This window comes from Eupeodes corollae, chromosome 2 (assembly GCF_945859685.1).
Source record: "Eupeodes corollae chromosome 2, idEupCoro1.1, whole genome shotgun sequence".
NCBI classification, from domain to species: domain Eukaryota; kingdom Metazoa; phylum Arthropoda; class Insecta; order Diptera; family Syrphidae; genus Eupeodes; species Eupeodes corollae.
Window position 1 is genome coordinate 87954562 of NC_079148.1, and position 22366 is coordinate 87976927.

Here is a 22366-nt window from a genome sequence, read left to right on the forward strand (position 1 = left end):
ACACTTTTTAATCGATTTTCATCATGTCGAAGTTCAGCATTTTTAATAACAATTTTTCAGTTACTTTACTTCACAAAACATTTTAAAACAATAATATGTTTTAACTTTCTTTGAGTAAAACCAAGTGCTGGCTTTTTTTCCACCGATTTAAAAAATAAAAATAAAAACTATCAAGAACACACTTTGTTAGGGATACGGCATTGTTTGATGAGAAATTCGGAAATTCATGCAGCATTTTGGTATACATTTTTTTAAGTTTACAGTGTTTTTAATATATAATTTAAGAAATACATACATATATTTAGTTGACGGGTTGTATGGTCAAAATTTGTACGATACTGAATGGTCATAATAGTATCATAAATATATTTAGTTGACGGGTTGTATGGTCAAAATTTGTACGATACTGAATGGTCATAATACTGTATGTAAGAATTATTAATTGCCATATATGCGTATCTATATTATTGTTTAAGGGAAGTTTATAAGAACAATGTCCTAAAGAAAAATGTGTGTGCTGTTGCCTTTAGAAAAATTATTCTGTACACACAGAATTTTGAGATACGGTATTCTGATCATACAGTTTTTTGTAAATATAATGTTTTGAGATACAGAATTTTAAGTACAGTGTTATGATGTATACAGTATTTTAACCCCAACCCAGAAATTTGATCGTACAGAGTTCTGAAGTTAACAGTATTTTTAACCGCTTTCTATTACATATATACTGTTTTATTTTTTCATTATTACAGAATAGTTGTATGCTACGAACAACAAAGTTTTGAATAACTTTTCAAATTTCCAAAAATAAATAAATTGATTTAATCAAGTTTTTTAATCTACATGCATTTTTTTGTCTAGAAAAAACAACAACACAGAGTTTTTAAAAATTAACATACCTTTATTGAGTCTTCAATTACCAGCATCATTTTTCTTCTTAAATAACTACCACGAGAATTCACTTCTCTTAAATATGGAGTTTTATTGACCACAAAAAATGATCACCCACATATTAAAGATATAATATGTGAACCATACTTGATTTTTAATTTAAAACGTGTGACTATTTAGTAGAGGATTCAATTCCTCAATTAAATGCTGCTTTTTAGCGTAAAATTGTTGTATTTTAAAATGTTGTTCTTATAATTTTAATGTGCCCTTATTTTTAAATACATACAAATTTATTCTAAAAATCAAATTTTTGTTAAAGTTACACATTTTTTGATTCAAAAAATTAATTACACACAGTTACTATCCTTATTTTTTGAACGACTAATTTAATATCATTTTTGTTCTATCAGACCCCACTGTTAAAAGTAGTTCAAGTATATTTGCACATTTCTATGCTTACTTAAAGCCAAAAGAATGAAGCAAATCCACTCCTGAACGCATACAACAACCTTTAAAGTACGAGTATCTTTAAGAAAAAAATAAAATTTGTAATCATCGTTGCCGTGCGTTTTTGGCACAGTGACGGAAAATGTTTGGTTTTGTGGTCAAATATAAATTGCTTAATGTATCTTTTGCAAAATATTTAAATTTATTTCTTTTTGTGATATTATACATAAATTGGTAATTTCAGATTCAGGTTCTTCGGCTGGGGAAATAAAGTTCTGTTTACTTTTTACATCTTATGGGATTTTTTTTATTTGATTGTGAATTTCATGTGAATATTTTGGTGTATTTGTCTTTATACCCTTCCTTTAGACCTTACAACAATATTTATAAATAAAATTTAACAATGTTATAAACGAAATATTTGAGTACTTATTAGTATATTTTGATTGGAAAATTCTCCTCGGAGGATATTCGTATACTATAAATGGCAACAAAAAAGTGTCATAGGTTTTAACCATAACTATAAAAAATATGTTCTCAAGATTTAAAGTTGGGAAAAGGGGTATTGGTAGTGTTTTGAATTTCGTTATTGTTATAAGCTACGAATAAAGCTGTGCTAGTTTTTTGTCATTCTTCTCTCCCACGTAGCCTTTGTTAAGGCCCATCGTTTTAGTTCAATGAAAATATCTAAATCGTTGTGTAGCCTTCTATACTTATATTTATTAAAAAAGAGACTAGGGTGCGAACCACACTGATAACTTCCCATCCTGTCTGTCGATTTGCCTTACAAATTTGAACAAAATATTCATAACAATATTTTGTGTGAGATAAATAGTCCATATCTTTCTTTCTTCTCTTTACATGAGTCAAAAACCATTTCTTGTATTCCTTTAATAAACAAATACAGATTGCATTTTTATAAAAAAAAAATGCCCCATCTTAAAGACAATTGTTTTTTCTAAGAAGAAATTAGTTTTAAGCCAATATTTTTAATTTTTAAAAATATTTAAATCGCAATTCAATTTTTGCCAAGTTTTATTAAAGTTTTTTTTTGTGATAAAACTGTCAATTCGCTTTTTCAAAATTTTGTTAAGATATCAAAATCATAAAATTACTTTGAAGATAAAATCATTTTTTTTAGTGACAAACATTTTTTTTCAGTTTTTGTTTTGATTTATACAAAAACCGTTTCTTGTTTTTTTTATTTTTTAGTTTGGTATGACTTCACAATATCTTATAATAAACTTAATTAAAGTCTTAAGCATTATTGGTTCGTGAGATATTTTAGGTTAACCAAATTTTACTTTTTTTTAAAGTTTCTATTTAAAAAAAAACCTAATCAATTCTTTTGAGAATCCTTTCTCCATAAATGCCTGCATTATTATTTGTATAACAAAATTTATTTGAAGAACTATGTACGACGGAAAAAGCTTCCAGAACGCACGTACGTATGTCCATACACATGCACGCACAGACATGTCTATACAAAATCTTTTATTGAGACTAGGGAAATTTTTCAATTCGACAAATCGGACCGATTGCTATGGAAAGTAAAAACCACACAACTTACCATAACTTCAAGAATGACATCTTTTTTGTATCCACCGACCTATAACCCGTGTTTTTTTGGCATTCTATAAATAGTGTAGTAGCAAATTCCCAAGAAAACGCATCGGCAGCAGCCAGATCTATGTATTTAAAAATTGGTACAACTAAAAGAAGATCTCTCAGAATAATAATAAAAAAACACACAAATAGAATAAAGTTTTGTGAAAATCAAAGCAGTAAAAAAAACTAGCTAAAACTAATAAGATGGACAATTTTCAAGAAGAAATGTTAAGAAAACATCTGGAAATTGAGATTCTATAAAAAAAAGTTCATTTAACAATTGCAGCTTTGATATAAAATAAAAAAAATTTAAGAAGGGGGTTTGTTCGTGGACTACTACAGTAACATGTTGTGTTGAAGCGAGCTTTAAGCTCGTCTCAATTCTTTATATAACTGAATCGAGTTGAAATGGGCTTGATTTGACTATATTTCGGTCGGGGATCGAATTCGATTCATAATTTGTGAAAAAACCCTTGTGGAGGAGTTGGTTTAACACATAATTATTATGTTCTAAAAATTGCATTAGAGTATGTAGCGTATTCTTATATGTTGCTGAACTATTCAGTTCTTCATTGTTTGACACGAATCCAACTATCTCACTTGCACTTCATAAGAAACATCAAAACACCATTTGCATTTTAAAAAGTGCTGTCAAACTTATTCATTTTTAAGTCTTTTTGTGGGGTGGAAACACCAAAAAGATACATTTAATCTAAACTGAGATAAACCTTTAGTGGAAACATAGCAGAACTTAATTATCTTTTCTGTTCTTGCAAAATTAGCCCAGTTATCCCATTTTCATTAACAAAACTAAATAATATCAATAGTAACAAAATGATTTTGTTTTTCGCCAACGGAAAACACATGATTCCGAATGCACAACTAACCAACGAACGTACCAACATTAGAGAACGAAATCACATAAGATCCTTTCAAGTTTCGATAAATTTCAAAAACCCATCCGTAGTAAGATTCTACTTTAACTTTTATCGGTAGTATTCATACTAAGGATATTGTTTTTGTTAATCGTGTAAAATCTTACTATACTGTTGATAGATTTGCCAACAAAACATGGGTATTAATTTCCCATTGAAAGTTACTATAATGGTCACGTTTTTTTTTTAATTGAAAATTTTCTCATAACATTTCTGATTTGACTTCCTACATATAATCGAAAAATCAGTTTTGAATGATATATTTATGAATATCAATGAAATATCTATTTGATTTCTTTCCACAAAACCGAAGATAATATTCCGCTGTGAGTCTCCGTCGTCGCCTTCGCAGCTGCTGTGCGGATTCCGATGCCGATGTCTTTCCCATTCCCCTTCCTTTGCGCTGCTTGTATGGTGCACTTGAATTGATTATTGTGAAGCTTTTGGCATTTTAAAGTCAACATCAACAAAACAAGAGCATCATCTTATGTCCATCTGTCCGTTTGCCATTGAACAATACTGTAATCCGCAAATTGAGAGTGTTTTCTGTTGTCTGGTTTGTGGTTAAGTTTGTTGTTTTTGTTACTTCTCTCTAAGACGAAGGTGGCTCATTTGATTGGGGCTTTGTGTATAAATTTTATATTCGCTAGATACTTCTCATCCCATGGTTTGGTTCTAGCCCTATGTATGAATGTATGGATATAGCAAGCCGTAGCAAGGCGATACGAGGCAAACGAAGCGACGGCAGTGTGGCGTGTGGAGTCTCTTTAGGAGAAAAGCCATAATAGCTTTACGTTAACATCGGGTTTGTACGTTGGGGTCTATCGAAGAGTGTAGTTCGTATGTTTTTTGCTCGCTGATTTTTGTACATCATCACAGCACAGTCAAGACCGAGAGACCGATCCCGTCCCGAGCCGATGAATTCGACGACGACGCGACGAAGCTACGACAACGCGACCGACGATAAGACATGTGTGCACTATAAACTCGATATTTTGCTGTTTGCCGATGTTTCTGTTTAGTTGCTTTTTTCCTTTAATAATTTCTTCGTCGACGTCGTCGACGTCGAGTTGGAGTATCTGTGTGTGAATGTGGTCATAGTCAAAATGGTGTTCCGTCTAAACTGCTCGCGTTTAGCTTTTGGCGCTTAGTGTCACAGTATTTCGTAGTCTGCTGCCTCCACCACTGAGTCTTTTTCTCTTAGCACTTAGCGATCGTCGTCGTCGCTCGTCGTCGGTTTCATGAAAGCGCGAACTTATTTTGCTCGATTTTCGGAAGTTTTCTATTTTCTTCATATTTTGTTTTCTAAATTGATTGTGTATTAAATCTTTTATTGTGATAGATAACTTTATGGTATTCCACCATAACTAGGGATAGATTTAAACGATCAAAGATCGTTTGTATTTTTTTTGTTTTTCAATTTAAAATCTGCTTAACTGAAACGGTAAAGTTGTGGTGTGTGTGTGCTACTTAAGAGTTCTAGAATAGAACTTTTGTATTTTTATGATAGATACGTTCATAATTATAAAAATGACGCAAACTTTCGGATGCACGATATCGATTCGAAAATAAAGTGTTTTTTTTTATTATTTCAATATACCTACATAGAAAATTAAAAGGAAAAACCTGCCTATAAATTCAAAAATTTATATTTGAAAACAACAAAAAACACATATTTCATTAAGTTAATGTTTTTTTGTTTTTCGGGCGGCTGCTGGAATGATACAAGAAAACAAGTTTCTAATTTTTGACGGTTTATTGTGGTGTTTGTGTTCTCGGTTCCTCGGTTTCTATGGCCATTTTTTGATTAATTTGAATCTTTTTTGCACACAATTCTAAGAATCTACTCAAAACGAAATAACTTGATCGTTAGTTCAAATCTGAAATTGTTTTTTTTTTTTAACTTACTTATTGTTGTTGTTTATTTTATTTTATAGAAATTTAAAAGAGCGAATATACTAATGGGTGTTTGATATTATAGTGAGATGGATAGATACTTTTATAGGGAGGAATAATAAAACAAAATAAGGTGAATAATTCACTACCTACCCGGGAGTGTCAGTGTGATAAATTAAATTAAATGGAAAAATCATAAATTCAGCTCTCTATACTTATGTGATTGATAAAAAAAGTATTATACAAATATAATGCTAGTTTTTTGTTCAAATGTGTGAATTCTAATCGATTTTATTAATCAAAAATAAGTTTGATATCTCTATTTATCATCGGAATATAATAATATCATCATCATATTTGGATAACATATAGGTGTATATACAGTACACGGAGGCAGTTATATAAACTGTGGAATATTTAAGGTTTTATCCATAGAAAGTGTTTGCTGTTATAGAAGTTGGTGATAAAAAAATGATAAGAGTCAATTCGCAATCATTTAGCTTGTCTAGCACATTGAATAAGGTAATTAATTTTTACATTGAAAATGTAATCAAATTTACACCACTCATTGTGAGTTTTTAAAAAAAAAATTTTTTTAAGTACCTAAAATACAATAGGTGTAGGTATAGGTAGGTATACGATAAAGTCGGCTTGGTTTTGTATATTAACAAAAGCCTTTTTAAACTTTCATTAGCGATTGTATGTGAAGTTTAAACAACCGCTATTGTTGTATTGAAGAATTACTTGTGAATCACGGCGATCATTTAGGTTCTTTTATCTGATCTTGGAGAAACAACTTGCTTAATAGACAAATTTGTTTAGGGGGAGGGGTGGGCTTTGTAGTGCGCGCCTTTCGATGGCTAGTGCGTAGAACCTCAATCCCAGCCTGTGCAACCTAATTTTTTGTATGAGTATGTACCTACTGCCTCTCTACAAATGCTCCAAGAGTAAGTCACTAAGCCATTTGTAAGTCACTAGTCCCTGATGATTCTCTACGAGCTGTTGCGCCACCTAATACAATTTATAAACCTATTTTGAATAGCGTTTTTATAAATTGAATATTTGGAAGTCATGCACATTGGTTCTATCGTGAACTGTTAATAGGTACTTAATTAATTAAGGCTCAGGTATGGAATGTATCCATCAAAAAATTCATAGTTTCAATAGATTTAATCCAGAATTTGAAGTAAAAAGAGAATTTTCAAGTGAAAACCGATTTTAAAAAAGAAAAAGAGCGGATGCGACCCACACTGATAACTTCATATCCCGTTTGTCGATTTGCCTTTTTTTGTTAAAAAAGTTGTCAATTGAATTAGGTATTCTATTTTTTTTTTAATAAAGAAGAATATTTCCCATATGTTGAAATAGTTTGATTTCAAAATCGATTTTAGTGAACGATATTTTTTAGTCATTAAACAATTTTTACCAATTTTAGTAGCATTTCTTAAAAGTTTGTATTTCTTATATAAACAAATACAAATTGGATGAATGACAATAATTTGAAGTCAATGTCTTCTATTATTTACGAGATATCGAGAACCAAACATCAATTTTTAAAAAATTTGTGTACTATTTTTTGTAGGTTATAGGTATTTTCTTAAGCAAAAACTGACTGTTGGATTTTTATCAAAAATTTACTGAATGTCGAAAACAACATTTTATGTGAGATAAAATAAGTTTGAAGCCAATATTTTAAATTTTTTGAAAAGACATTTGAGTCGAAATCTACTTTTACGAACTTTTAGAAATGTTTTTATAATAGATTTTTATTTTTTGTTAAAAAAACTGTCAATTCGATTTTTCAAAATATTTTACAGAATCTTCAGAACAATATTTCTTATAAGATTAAATTAGATTGAAGCCAAAATCTAAAAGTTTTGGAAAGATGTTTAAGTCGAGATCAATTTCTACCTACTTTTGCTAATTATTTTGTAGGTTTTTAATTTTTTGTAAAAAAGCTTTCAATTCGATTTTTCTCAAAATGTTACTCAATTTTGTAAACAATATTTTTTACAAAATAAAATTAGTTTACATTCAATTTTTCAAACTTTTGAAAAGTTATTTGATTCGAAAATCAATTTTTGCTAACTTTTATTAATTTTTTTTAAATACTGTCAGTTTATTTTTTCTCAAAATTTGACCAAATGTTGAAAACAATAATTTTTATAAGATAAAATAAGTTGGAAGCCATAATCTCAAGTTTTTGAAAACATATTTTAGTCAAAAATCAATTTTTACCAACTTTGAGTAATGTTTTTTTTTAGGTTTTTGGAGATAAAATCAGTTTTTATTCGTAAAATTTTTGTGGCGACAAATTTTTTTCAGTTTTTTTGGCTTATAAAATAACCGTTTATTGGATTTTATCCAAAAATATACTTCTTTAGTATCACGTTACAATAAATTATATAAAATTAATTTAATTCAAGTCTCTACCGTCATTGGTTCGTGAGATATTTAGGTTTAACCAAAATGTTCACCTGTTTTTTAAACTGCTATGGTAAAAAAACAAACCACGCAATTTCCTTCAGAGTGCTTTCTGCATCTTTCTGGATTATTATCTCTATACAAACATTTATTTGAAGTCGATGTCTCTTCTCGTTCTTGAGCTATGGACGACGCAAACGTCGCAAACGTACGGTCGTACGAACGTACGTACTTACACACGCACGTACAGACATCTTTTTAAAAATATTTTATTCCGACTCTAGGGACCTTGATACTTTGAAAAATGTCAAAATTTTCAATTCGACAAATCGGACGTATTACAATAACTTCCTATGGGCAGTTAAAAATAGTTGTTGTCATCAGTTCAAAAGTTTTACTTACTGTCAGAAAAAAAAATTTGTTTTTACCTACCTTCCTATTTTGTTTTATGCAAAAACGTGTATCTAGATAGAGGCAAGAATACTGATCAATAATAACTAGGAATCTTGTTATAACAGGATATTTTTGGAATATTTAAAAAGCTGTTTTTTTTTTGTTAAATCAATCGAAAAAGATACGCCAATTTAAACTGTATTTGCAAAAACGCGCCATGGCTACTGTTGAATCACCATACCTATTTTATAATATTTTTATGGCCAATTCATAAAACTACGTTTACGATTGAATGTCCTCGATAACTTAAAGAATTTCAGTCTTAAAATCTTGAAGAGATGGTAGAGCATTGATATAGACCAGTATTTTTCAACGTGTGGGTTGCGATCCCCTAGGGGGTCACGAAGCCTTTTTAGAAGTGTCGCGAAGATTCTTACGAGGAATTCCAAAAGGTTGAGAAAATATTGCAGTTAAATAAACTAATAAAGTAAAAAAACGTTTATTAAGAAAAATTATAATTAAAGGAAATATTCATTTGTGTAAAATAAACAAAAAATAAAAATAATCCATGAGAACAAAAAGTTATTCTTAATGCGACGTGGATCCGTTTTCGCTAAATTGAGAATTAAATTGTTTTCCAAACTTAAGCAATTTCTTTCCTTACTTTTAATTTTGAGCCATTGACGCAAATGTCAACTCGCACAGGTACGAGGTGGCAAATGGAATCAAACACTAGCCTCTACTGTTAATACTACAGGACATTCAAATTTCCTTTTTAACTAAAAGGTATCCAAATTAAAAGACTCAAATACTAATTAAAGCATCCAGCAGGCTTGCTTGCTTGCCAATTTTACCTAATTTACAGCTGCATTTAAAAACGGATAAAGGATCCACCTTGGCCCAATAATCTTCGATATCTCTTCCATTGAGAAGTAATGACACTTTTCCTCTTTCAACTTTTCTAACACCATTTTCATACCAGGTATAAATTCCTTGATATTTGTCTCACATACGACGACAACAAAAGATTATGTCGAGAAAAATTAATCTAAGTGGTTTTGATTAAGAGACCATGACCAAAATTCAATTTCGTTTGTAAAATCACGGATTTTGTCTTTAGCAGTGATGACATTTTCATCCCGCCTTTGAAGACTTTTATTCAAGATATACAATCAAAAAAGTTCGAGATATCAAAGTTAATATGTATGAAAGAAAAGATCTTAAGACTGTTTCCACATTATTTTAATTAAACAAAATTCGAGTTATCTAAGTTCGAGCTATCGAAGTTCCACGATACGGAAAAAAAGAAATGGTTTGTTCCATTTTTAGCAATGATATAGAATGCACTTGTCAAATTTAGAAAAGTGACAGCAATTCACAGTTTACTAGTTAGTTTTTTTATATATGTACATACCTTATATAAACGTCTCATAGAAGTTAATATATGTATTTTTGAATATTGAATTATTAAGATTGTTTTTTTATATATTTTTTAAAATGCAATTATTTTGAAAAATAACTAAATTAGGAAGTGCAAAAGTCTGTTGAAAACTACTGCCCAGTGACTTACATACTACTCTTAACTATTCCTGTGTGCAAGTAATGTTGTCAGTTTTAAGTCCAGTTCAAACTACTAATTTGAAAAAGCAGTGTTCATAAAAAGAATTACTCTCAATTCCACGCAAGAGGCAGTAATTCTCATAATTTTGTTTTTATAATGGGACATTTTAATTTAAAAAATGCAATAAAAATATTAGAAATTAAATAACAACTAAATCAAAAAAATAATAATTTAAAAAGCGATTACAATCATGTATATTTAACATACAAATAAGTTTACGAATACGAACGTATCATGTAAAGAAACGAACACCTAAAAAATACAACTTGAAATGAAATAAAATGAAGACATAGAATAGATATTACAAGATGAATAAACATACCAACTTCTAAAGAAAATCTGAAATCAATATGTTGTGATGTGGTCTAACCTAACCCCAGACATTACTTCTAAGATCAACATTTACAATAGTTTCCTGTTTACGTTTATCTCCAATATTAGTACACATACATAATTCTTCCAACAATTTCAATTATATTTTTCAGATCATTTTAACGACACAAACTTAATAACATGTATATAGGTTCAGCCTTTCAAGGTTGACGGTAGATACCTATACAAAAATAAAAAAACGAATTGAGTAAATAAAAACTTTTGAAATGGCGTCATCACCATAAAGGCTAATTCAAAGTGGACAGTTTTTTTGCGTATTTGATTATACCTATAATTTTGTTTTGCATTTTTATGTTTAGAAACGCCAATAAATTAAAAGTAAAGCAAAAAACTGTTTTTTCGTTTGGCTTTGATCTTGGGCAACCCCAACTAATGTTGGCGGAAGAGGTACCTTCTGAATTTAATATTCTTTCATTTCTAAAAAAAACTTGTATACTTTTTTCTAGTCATTAATATTGTTTCCTTTAAAAAATACGATTTTGCACAATACTATAATTTTAAGGCGGTATTAAAATTTACAGGTGACTTATGACAATATGAAGCCAAATAAACCAAAAGAATTCTCTAATCTATTCTATTCATATCGTATCCTATATATTTAGTTACTATATGTAAGTGCTTATAATTATTAGTGTCGAGAGTGGAGACTTTAACAACTTTTTCTAGATTATAGCAGATAAGAAATCGGATGAAATAATACATTAAGATTAAATATTTGTCTCTCATTCATTTTTTTTAAAATCCAAATGTATCTCTGAAAAGTACCTAACATTTCCATGTTTCAATCTCAAGCCAAACAGTAGGTAATATTATAGATAGCTAATATTAACAAAAAATTGTATATTTTTATGTCATTTTCTTTGCAAAAAACGATAATTTCTTTTTTCATAAAAATACCGATATCTGATGAGTACAATGTTGCGAATAGTTTAAGTCTACTTTTTTTGTGTTTAATTGAGTGATTAGCAAAACAGACATTTTTGACTTTGCTTAGTTCTAACCACACAAAAGATCTCATCTCGTTAAGAACAGTAGAAAAGACATACTAAATTAATAATATGAAACTAATTAAGTAATGTTACTTGGATAAATCGACAAAACTCTACATTTCCAATTTTGTAGTCTCCAATTATTATAATGAGATATGAGAAAGAACCCAAGTCTAACATGAAGGCTTTTTTCGTCGTCCATATCTCCTGAACATGGATAGATAGTTAGATACAGATTTTATTGAATTGATGTAAAATTTACAATACACACCAAAAATGTTTACTTACTTACTTAAGGTGGCGCTACAGTCCGGGTGGACCTGGGCCTCAACCAACATGCGTCTCCAGCCAGCTCGGTCCCTAGCTAGCTGTCTCCAGTTTCGCACGCCAAGATCTTCACCCACCTTCGAAGACCTTCCGGGCTGGAGCGTTGACGTCCATTCGCTCTACATGACCCAGCCATCTAAGTCGTTGGACTTTAATTCTGCTAACTAGGTCAGTGTCGCTGTACAGTTCGTCCTTATATCTTCTCCTCCATTCTCGAAGAATTTTTCTCTCGAAGCATCCTAAGACGCTCTCATCTTTCTTTGACAGGGTCCAGGCATCGGCGCCATAAATGAATGATGATGGTCTTATAGAAGGTGATTTAAGATACTCGAGAGAGGACTTTACTTTTCAATTGCCTTCTGAGTCTAAAGAAGCAGCGATTTGCAAGAGTTATTCTTCGTTTGATTTCAGCGCTGGTGTCGTTGTCTGTGTTAATAGCGGTGCCTAGGTAGAGCTTAACTTAACTACCTCAAAATAATAGCTGTCCATGGTGACATTTTGTCCAAGACGTAGTAACTACGTCAGAATTATAGATCAATCTTAAGAAATATTAGTTATTTTATTTGAACTCTCAGTTTTGAGGCTTCAATTACATCGTCATAAGGAATTTGAGTTAACTAACAATTTTCAATATCTCTGATTACGTATCGATCATTTTAAAGGGCTCTATGTGCTTTGTATGGACCGCGGAATTTAAGGATACATTATGTATGTGTATATGATCATTCTTACTTTCATTGTGGATCGCATACACGTACGACAAAACAATTTTCAGATTTTATTTTAAATTTTTGGTCGTATGTTTTAAGCCTATAGACATACGACAAAACAATTTATAAGCAAAAAATTGCTCAAAATACATGGAATTTTTGTCGTATTTGCCAAAAACTGGCGTGTACGACAAACCAATATTAAGAGTATGCTATTTTTGTGGATATACGACAAAATTCACACTAATTATCTCAGCAACGGTAAATGATAGGTCAATTCCGATTGCAGAAATAGAAAGAGGACCTTCGAAAACATAGAACTGCATACCCACTTTAAAAAAGTGCATTTTGGCGTATACAACAAACCAATTCTCGGGCGACGAGTTGTTCAATGTCCTTTTTTGATGACAGCCTATGCTTGGTCTTGCCCTCATTGACCACTCAACCCATCTTCTTCGCTTGAGTCATAATGCTCCACTGACATCACACTTTGGTCTTCCAATTATGTCAGTATCATCTGCGTATCCGAGTAGCTGAATGGACCTTTGGAAGATTGTGCCTCCAGTGTTGACTGTTCAGTTTTGCAATTCTTTCCGGAACGATGTTAAAGAAGTCGCATGACAGTGCATCGCCTTGTCAAAAACCTTTTTTGACATCAAATGCAACGGATAAGTTTGACAGGATGGATGCTTCCACACGGGGATTTAAAATCGATAAATAGATGGTGTGTATCGATTTGAAGCTCCTGGTTTTTTTCCAAGATCTGCCGTAGTGTGAAAATTTGGGCGATAGTGGACTTTTCTGGTCTGAAGCCGCAATGATAAGGACCTATCAGGTTGATGACGAACGGCTTCAGACGTTCACATAATACGGTAGAAAGGATCTTATACGTTGGTCGAAGCCAGTGAAGCTATTTGAAAGTTAGAGCATAGGCTTCACAAAAATAATTCAGCCGTTTCGAGCCTCTGGAGTAATATAGCTGCAGAAAGGAAAAAACTATGTACTTTCTGCTCAACAAAATGTTAATAAAAAAAAGTTCTTTTCCACTTTTGTTTACAAGCTGCTGACTGTCAGAAATTGTCAATTGTTTTTGACAGCTGACAGAACTCTCCACAAATATAATTTTCCGCTGTGGTTGTCGTTTTCATTTTTCTCAGAGGACGCCGAAAAAATTTGTTTCACTTCAGCTGCGTACTAGGCTTTATACTTACTTTTTCGACATCCAATTAGAGGAATGACAATACAAAATAACGAGTTTGAAAATATTTCAGTATTTTTTTGCTTTGACCTGTCATTTGAAGTATAATTATAGTAGAAGACAACTTGGGTTTTACTAAAATAGGAAAATTGACTATGAATAAGAGCTGTGTTTATTTAATCAACAAGCCTTAAACTATAGATCAAGAAATCACGACTTTAGTAATTTTCGATAAATACGCGTCATTATGTTTTATGTAAGTTTTCAAAATTTTAATGAAATGCTTTTTCATACACTTTTAAGACTGCAAAAATAATCTGATTTAAGTTATGAAACGAAGGACAGAACTTTAACTGTATGTAAGGACTCATTTTTGTTGTTTTTTTTTGAATTTTGTTAACAAAGAAAAAAACAAATAAATGTATGTGTCCAAAAAACATAGAGGTAACATATGGCAAAATAATTATCTCCCATCAGACAACTTGCCCAAGGAGCCAGTCCTTATGTTTACCTTGAAACTTGATCATTGAATCCGATATAAATAAAAATACAAAGAAAAGAAAAATACAAAGGTTCCTTCTGAAATCTGCAAATGGACATAAAATACTTTTAACAACATATGGTACATCGTATACCGCAACATTGTCTTTGTATTCTGCAAAATTTGAATATGCATTAATGCTCTCAATCAATCTGTTCCAAGGGGGAGGAGAAACAGGAGATAAATTGCAGTTGTTAAATTTTGAATTATTATATTTCTATACTTCTGTTTGTCGCCTTGAGTTGAGATATTGCTGTGCGGTTTTTATTTTTTATTGATATTTAATTGTCTTAATTTGCATAATATCAAGTAGATAATTTCCTCAAACTTAAGTGGCTTTCATCGACACCGCGCGCATAAAATGACGTAATTTACTGACGTTGATCTTTTCATGATGTTTAAAGATACGTACATATATTTTTCAAAGAAACTTTAAAAGTGAGATCATAATTCTTTGGAGAATGTTTGCATTCCTATATAGTATATGTACAGTTGTACACCCAACCCCAAGATATGTATTTTTTCGTAAGCATATCTTCTATTTTTTTCTTATTTTGTGTTCGTTCTCAAAAAAATAACCACACACACACACCACACCTTTCATGTCTAAAAATACATATATTTATAAACAATCTTTTCCAGGAAGTTAGTTTACTTTTCGACATCTTTTTTAATTTGCAGTGAAGGTAATTTTAGGGTATCTTAGGGATTCGTAAAAAAAGCAATATATACCTACAATGTTTAAAGGTATTTTATTGTTTTTTTTTGGGTATCCCCTCACATGTCTGGTCTATGAAGAAAGTATATCGTTTTAATGCAGAAACTAGGTTGTTGTTCTTGTGTCAAAAACTTGAAATGTATTACACTTTCAGATACTCCTTTTTCAAACCATATACTTCTGAAAATACTTTCAATAGCGATGTTTATTAAGTCACATAAACCGGTCAGAATAATGTTGAGAAACCTAATATTTGTATAAGCTTTACATTTAAAAATCACCGATTGCTTTATAAATAACTATAGTATTTTATAGACAATAAATAAATAAATTAAGTGTTTCAAAATCCATTCAGAACTAGGGCTTAGTGACTTACAACTCTCAACCATTCCTTTGAGCAAGTGCTGCTCTCAGAGATGGAGATAACCTTACAGTTTTAATCCGAACGGCTTATTTAAGATAGGATTCTTAAATTCCGACTATTCCTTAATATACACATATATTTTTTAATAATTATGTTTTCGAAATTATTGGCTCAAGAGAGAAAAGTCTTCAACTTTTCTATAGAAAAACCTTGTTAGCAAAAAAAAACGTATTAAACTTTGATTAACTCCCTTAACGCATAAGAAGTTATATTTGTAAAAAAGCTATTCAAATAAGATTGGTGAGCTTTCTAACGAGATCATCAGTGATGTTCAGTTTGGTTTTTAATCCAATAAATCAACCGAAGATGAGTTGTTACATGTCTGTTCACAAATATGTGCAGTTCTTGATAGAAAAAAGAATACAGTTGCATTGTTTTTTGACATACCAATCAGCATTTAACATCGTTAATCGCAAAATTTTGATAAGCAATCTTGAAAGTGCTGGGTTTCGAAGTTTCACTAGTGATTGGTTATGATTACGATTTTTATATAAGATCTTAAAGAGTGAACTTTGATGGAATTAGAAGTGGTATAAAGGCATTTGATTTGGGAGTTCCACAAGCTTCGGTTTTTGGACCAATACTTTTATTTATTGGTATATATTAATTTTTTATTCAGTTTGCCAACATCATCTGCCAAGGCTGTCAGAGAACCCTTAGGCAGATGATGTTGGTTTTTCTTAGGGTACAGAAAGTTGTCTGGATCTAATATCTAATATAAAATGGGATCTCAGCTTGTAAACAATGTGGTTTGCAGAGCAAACTGTTACTTCCCTAACATTTACGGGAAGTAAATGAACTGTAGTGATAAATGTTTTAAATTAGAAATAGTTAATGAATTTAAGTATTTGGGATTAATAACTGATTCTAAATAAGTTTTTATAACTACACAGAAAATCTTAGGCATTATTTTCTGTGCATTTTTAGAAACTTCTTCTTTTTGTATAAAATTGGTTCTTTCAAACTGCTACTTAAAATTTATTATGACCTCTTTCACTCATATTGTAACTAAATACAACCTCTATTAGTTCGACTTTAACCTAGTTTTCCACTATTTAGGGATTTGAAAATTATTTTAGTGCGACAAATGTATTGTTATAAAGTTCAAAACATATTCTTTAAGATAATCTTGGTTCTGGAATAATTGATAATCATATTTTAAGTGGATATTTTTTAAACCATGTTTCTATATTGAACAACAGCATTTAGAAATTTGTACGTTTGCTTCTGTCTTGTCATTTGCTACTTATGAAAAAAGTAAAATATTGGCTCCTTAGTCTTGATAGTGAGCGTATTGAATTTGTTGTCACTTATTTCTTTTCTTTCTTATTGTAGTTATTTGGATTTTAATAAATAAAATGTTTGAGTCAATCGAATTGATTAAGAAATAGGGCCTAGTGACTGTAAACTCTCAACCATTTACTGTGTGCGACTACTGTTGTCGGGATGGAGGGGACCTATAGTTTTAAGCGAACGAGAAACCCGTTTTCATGACAAAAATTACTCTTGGAGGATTTGTCAATTCATCGCAAGAGGCATTACCCGTAAAAAAAACTTTAGATGGCAGGGATCGACCCCAAGACCTCTGGCATGACAATCCAATCTAAGTTCAAAAATAATACTTAATTCTAATGCCTTTCGGCCCTAAGATATATTTTACTGTAATTCATTTTATTGATTTTTTTTATTAGAAAATTTAAAAAACTAATTTCAATAGCTTTTATATTTCTACTTTAAAAATACTTAAAATTAGATCCTTAAAATAAAACTTGAGACTAACTTAAACGAACCAATTTTACCTTAAAACTAGAACAACCACAGCAGCAAATCTATTTATCTAAATTTTTTTGTTTTTTCATTTTAAATTTTTTTCCTTCCATGTTTTTATTTTGTAGTTTTTTTTGTAAACAATTTTTGTTGGCCACCATACCTATTCTACTTAAAACTAATCCCTAAAGCTATAAAACAAGTATGTAAGCCGGCAAAGGCTTCAAAACACCATCCCGACTACTCACTAGTCGCTGATTGAAGCCACCAAAACTGGTTCTCTTGCTTCACCCTATATCAGTTCGGTCCAGTTCGGACACAACCCTACTGAACCGAAGGAGCTCTGCTCCGCCTTGTGCCACGACGTCCCAAATCTACAGGAGTCGCCTATACACGGTTCGTCTTCTGACGTGGTAGATTAGCGAAACTGCCAATCTATCCTGTATCAGACCGCATCTATCTAAAAAAAGAATGCCTCTGGTGGAAATGAAGCCGCTCAAGCGTGCACTCTCAAATTACTTTTTGTTCGGATAGAACGCCTTATATTGTTGGTCGAAGACATAGCTCTTGCAATATGACCTCGAGTTTTATCACGCAATTGTCAATTCTGTTGATTCGAGCCCCGTTTTATAGGACCTTGTTGGAATAGTAATGCACGTAAGAAGATTCGGGTGTTCGATGTAAGCCAAAACAGCGTCTTAAACACTGCCGCTCGAACACCCGAAAGTTCTCTATCTCTGAAGGGGCAACGTTGAACCACATAAGACAACTAAATTACCTTCACTCTGGGGTCAAGCCGACCCCTGTAAAATAGCCGTTTCAACGCTCCTGTTGAAGACCATTTTTAATTAAGAATGTTGTGGTAGAAGTTACATTATCACTTTTGACAACAAACTTTCTACCGTTAAACAGTCCAACGCACTAACTATTATGCCACGGGTACAGCGTAATGTAATGGATGAGTAGTTTTTTCGTGTCTTTTTTTAAGTTTAGTCAAAGTACAAGTGTCTTAGTAACGAATTGTAAAAGCAGGCACTTGCGGTATTTATGTTGCATTCCTTAGAAGAATATAATTCCAGAAATGTTTTTTTTATTATTATTTTTAAAGCCCTACTATGAATATTAAAATAGTCTAAGAATAATGTGTATCTAAATAAAAAGATCAAAAACCAAGTTTAAATTATAGCCCTTCAATTTAAAGTTGCCAATTTAACGACCTAGTTGAAAACCTTATACAAATGGGTTTTTTAGCACGTTTTGAATGACTCTTGGCTTCGGGGCCCGGACTTGGTAGGTAGGGTTCTTTGTTATTAAAAGCAAGGTGATTTCATCATCTATTTTCGATTAGTTTCTAGTTTTAGTTATAACACACTGCTTCTGTGCCCGGTGTGTAATCAAGTTAATCAACAGAAAAACTGTTTGTGTGTTGATTATTATTGTTTTTCAACTCTGTTAGGTCTATCAATTAATCATGTTCCATGTGTGCTGATAAAGTTGATTCAATGTTGTCAGCAGCAATAAGGGTAATTATTATCATAAAAAAGTTATTTTTTGCTGAAAGCATTTAAAAAAAAAAGTGAAACCAAAGGCTGTTAAATCCGAATACTTAAGGTCAACTTCATCAAAGGAACGTTAAACGAAAATGACATATTCAGTCAAATATGTCAGTAGATTGCAAAGTATAGGAACTTGTTTTAGAGTGCAAATCAAGTTCTTCATGGTCAAAGCTTTATAATTTGCATACATCAAGCTGGAATATAGGGATATCGTGAGCAAATATTAACATTTTTTTTTGGATGCCATTAAATAAAGAACATTCAGAAACTCATGATGCAAGTTAAGTTCATAATCTTTTATTTTGTACAGACTGTGTGGTTTTGATTATCGTTATGGTGTAAGCTAAGTTGAAATAACATTATGATTAAGAATCATGTAGACATTAAAACTAGCTTTAATTTATTTTTAATACTAAATAAAAGTTATAAAGTTTATTTAACAGACAAACTATTTTCGTCCTTCTCTCTAAAATTAAAAAAATACCTAGTCTCAGTGCAGAAGCCTATCTTTTTCACCCGAAATTGAAAGATTAAATTCTTAACTAAGATACATTTTCAAACGAGTAAATAAAAATAAAACAAGATCTAACTGAGTCATAGACCCCCACTCCTTCTTCTACGACTAGTTAACATAAGATCTAGGTCATACATATTCTAACCTTGACCATCAATGTACAATGAATGTACATACTCAAACATCCGCATGCATTTAAGCTCAAGAACTAAACGAATGAACGTACCGGTAAAACATATCTCTCATTTTCAACTCCTGCGCCAATAATATTGAACAACATACATATATAGAAAAACACACCCTTAATCAACAATCCAACTGGCATACGAACAAGTTTCATATACATATGTACGTATAGCTCTATTCAAAATCAAAATTCCAACTTCAAGTGCCAAAAAGGCCATGAGAGAGAAAACGCTTCCTTTTTATTTAGAGTTTACTCATTGTATGATGCCAAAGTGTAGTGTCCATGGTGAGCACTACTGTGCAAAAATATTTTTATAATTTTTTTTCTGAAATAACTTTGATTTTTCCTAAGAGATTAAAAAAATAGTGGTTCAAACCTTTAAACAACCTATTGTTAATGTTTAAACTATTTACTAGTTAACAATTTGCTAGGTATTAAGCATTTTACTTAGAGAGTCCGAAATTTTAAACCTTTCTTCTTGTAACTAGTAAATTGCTTATTGGCTTTTATTCAAAAACGAGCATACAAACATGTCTAAAAAGTGACAGTTCTTGAAAATAAATAAGGCAATTAAACTTAAACGATCCTATTAATTGGAATTCCCAACTATTGCATAAACCATTCCATCTACAGCTCTAATACGAATAATTTTACGGATAGCATTCAGATTACCAAGTTGCTGTCATGCTAGATGTCTTGAGTTTAATCCCAGCCCGTGCCATCTAAAGTCCATCACGGTTACTGCCTCTTGCGAGGAATTGACAAATTCTCCAAGAGTAATTCTTGTCTTGAAAAGTGCTTCTTAAATTAGCCGCTCGGATTGAACTGTTAACTGTAGGTCCCCTTCCTCCCTGACAACAGTACTCGCACACAGGAATGGTTGAGAGTTGTATGTCACTAGGCCCTGGTTCTCTACGGACTGTTGCGCCACTTAATTTATTTATTTTGAATGAACCAAGTTTAAAAAAAACAACCAAATTTCATCATTCAAAATGGCAATTTTTGTAAAGCAAAGAATCAAAATAAAGCAAAGAATCAAAATAATTGTTTGATAAAATAAACATTTTTCTTTGGGTGCGGAAATATTGCATATTTGTATGCAATATTACATTACTATTACAGGAATTTCGAGTTTAGTTCAGTTTTTGAGCTAATCCCAGAAACGAGAATTCCACACATTATAGGTGGTTTGATATCTTGTTACATTCAATGTTTTGCCATTTTACGTTTTGCTAAGAATGGTCTGTTAGATGGAGAAATAGTTTGGATCGGAAAGATAAATGTAATCGATTTAAAAAAAAAAAACAATGGTTTTTAAAAATAAATTTAAATCATTATGATTAGTTTAGATTAGATTTTTTATTAGAATATAATAAATACATTTTACAAATCATGTTTTTACATATAACTTCTTATGAGAGCAGCTTTAATTCTTGTTTCTCAAACATTTATTTATAACAACGGTCACAACCAAATTAATTTTTACTTTTTTAAAGTAATTTTTTATTCTGAATTGGAATCTTACGTCATAATTTTCCTTTTAGATCACGTTTTCATTTGATTTATCGGAAGTTTTAAAAAAACATTGAATGTTAAATTGCTCTATGTTTTTGCTACATGTGCTTAAACTCAGCAATAACCGTATACAATATTATTTGTACGTATTTTAATAACTTGGTGTTGTAAAGAATTCGTAGAACGAACAAAAATTGCTTTTATAGCGTATTTTCTGTTAATAATAATTGACTTAGCATTATAGCTTATGCATGGCAGGAGAAGACTAATAACAATTATTAAAGATTGAATGTTGATGAAAGAGATTGTAGATTTGAAAATAATCCCTGCTTCAAGAATTTGCATAGCGACGAGAGGAATTTTTCGAATTATAAAATGTTGCATCGCAAAAACCTAACATGATAAATTGATTTAGAAGTCGAATTCGAACTAAAACCTGCCAGCTACATAACCTTGTTTTAGTAGTATTATTCTTTTTTTTTTGGACTAAGATGATGATTTAATTTGGTTGTTTCTATAAAGAGTTTTAGACGCAACTTTGTATGTGTATTTTTGGAATAATCTAGGTAATGAGAAAAGAAAAATGTCATTTGTAACGGATAACTTGCTCTAAAAACCAATTTAAGATACAATGAATATGATTTCATCTAAAACCCTTCACTAAGATTTATTCCGAAAATTTATAGGTTTTAAGGATACGTTTTCTTAGTAGAGATAGAAAAATTAGTGTTCGTATAAAACAACTACATAAAATAATGATAATAATAATAAATAAAAAGTAGCTAAAATATTTTTTTTTTGTTTGACATTTTTTTTTATTTTGTCGAACAAAGTTAGAATTCTTCAGTGATAACTTGATAATAATGTGATGCAAAAACAAAATAAAAATTATATTAATCATTGCCAACATAAAAGTTACTTAAAAAGAAAATTAAACAAAGGTCCTTTTTAGAGGTAACTGTTGAAAAAAATGTATTGTTTATTTTATAAAAAACTATTTCGAGAAAAACAAAAACTTTTATTATGCACTTTGAACTTAAAAATACGTTGCGAATGTCATTGATAAACAATAAGAAACAAAAAAGGGTACCGAGATGGCTTCCTTGCGGCAAGAGGTTATCAATACGAACATATTCCTTTAAGTATGCATGTATCCAGTTTAAAAAGTTACAGAGACAACCTATTTTTTGTAATTTATAAGTATTAAATCATTTTAAACCCGATCAAATGAGAAATCAGTACACATAACATCAAATTGATTACCTTTCTCAAGTCTATAGTTATAATGACATCCAAACAAAAGTTTACGTAG

At 30.9% G+C, this 22366-nt stretch overlaps 1 protein-coding gene across 13 annotated transcripts in view; it reads left to right on the top strand.

Moving 5' to 3' along the window:
* Window positions 1–22366, top strand: part of LOC129947202 (tensin-1) — a 179481-nt gene that overhangs the window by 97189 nt on the left and 59926 nt on the right. Inside the window, exons 1-2 of one of the 13 annotated variants that reach the window (XM_056057671.1) lie at window positions 4721–5325; window positions 5819–6299. The exons of 11 other annotated variants lie outside the window; for them this stretch is intronic. In XM_056057671.1, the coding sequence (XP_055913646.1) occupies window positions 6249–6299 (51 nt within the window). In that variant the 5' untranslated portion in view covers window positions 4721–5325; window positions 5819–6248. Of the gene's footprint in view, window positions 1–4720; window positions 6300–22366 lie in introns of those variants that run through there. One more of the 13 variants, XM_056057670.1, reaches the window with a different exon arrangement.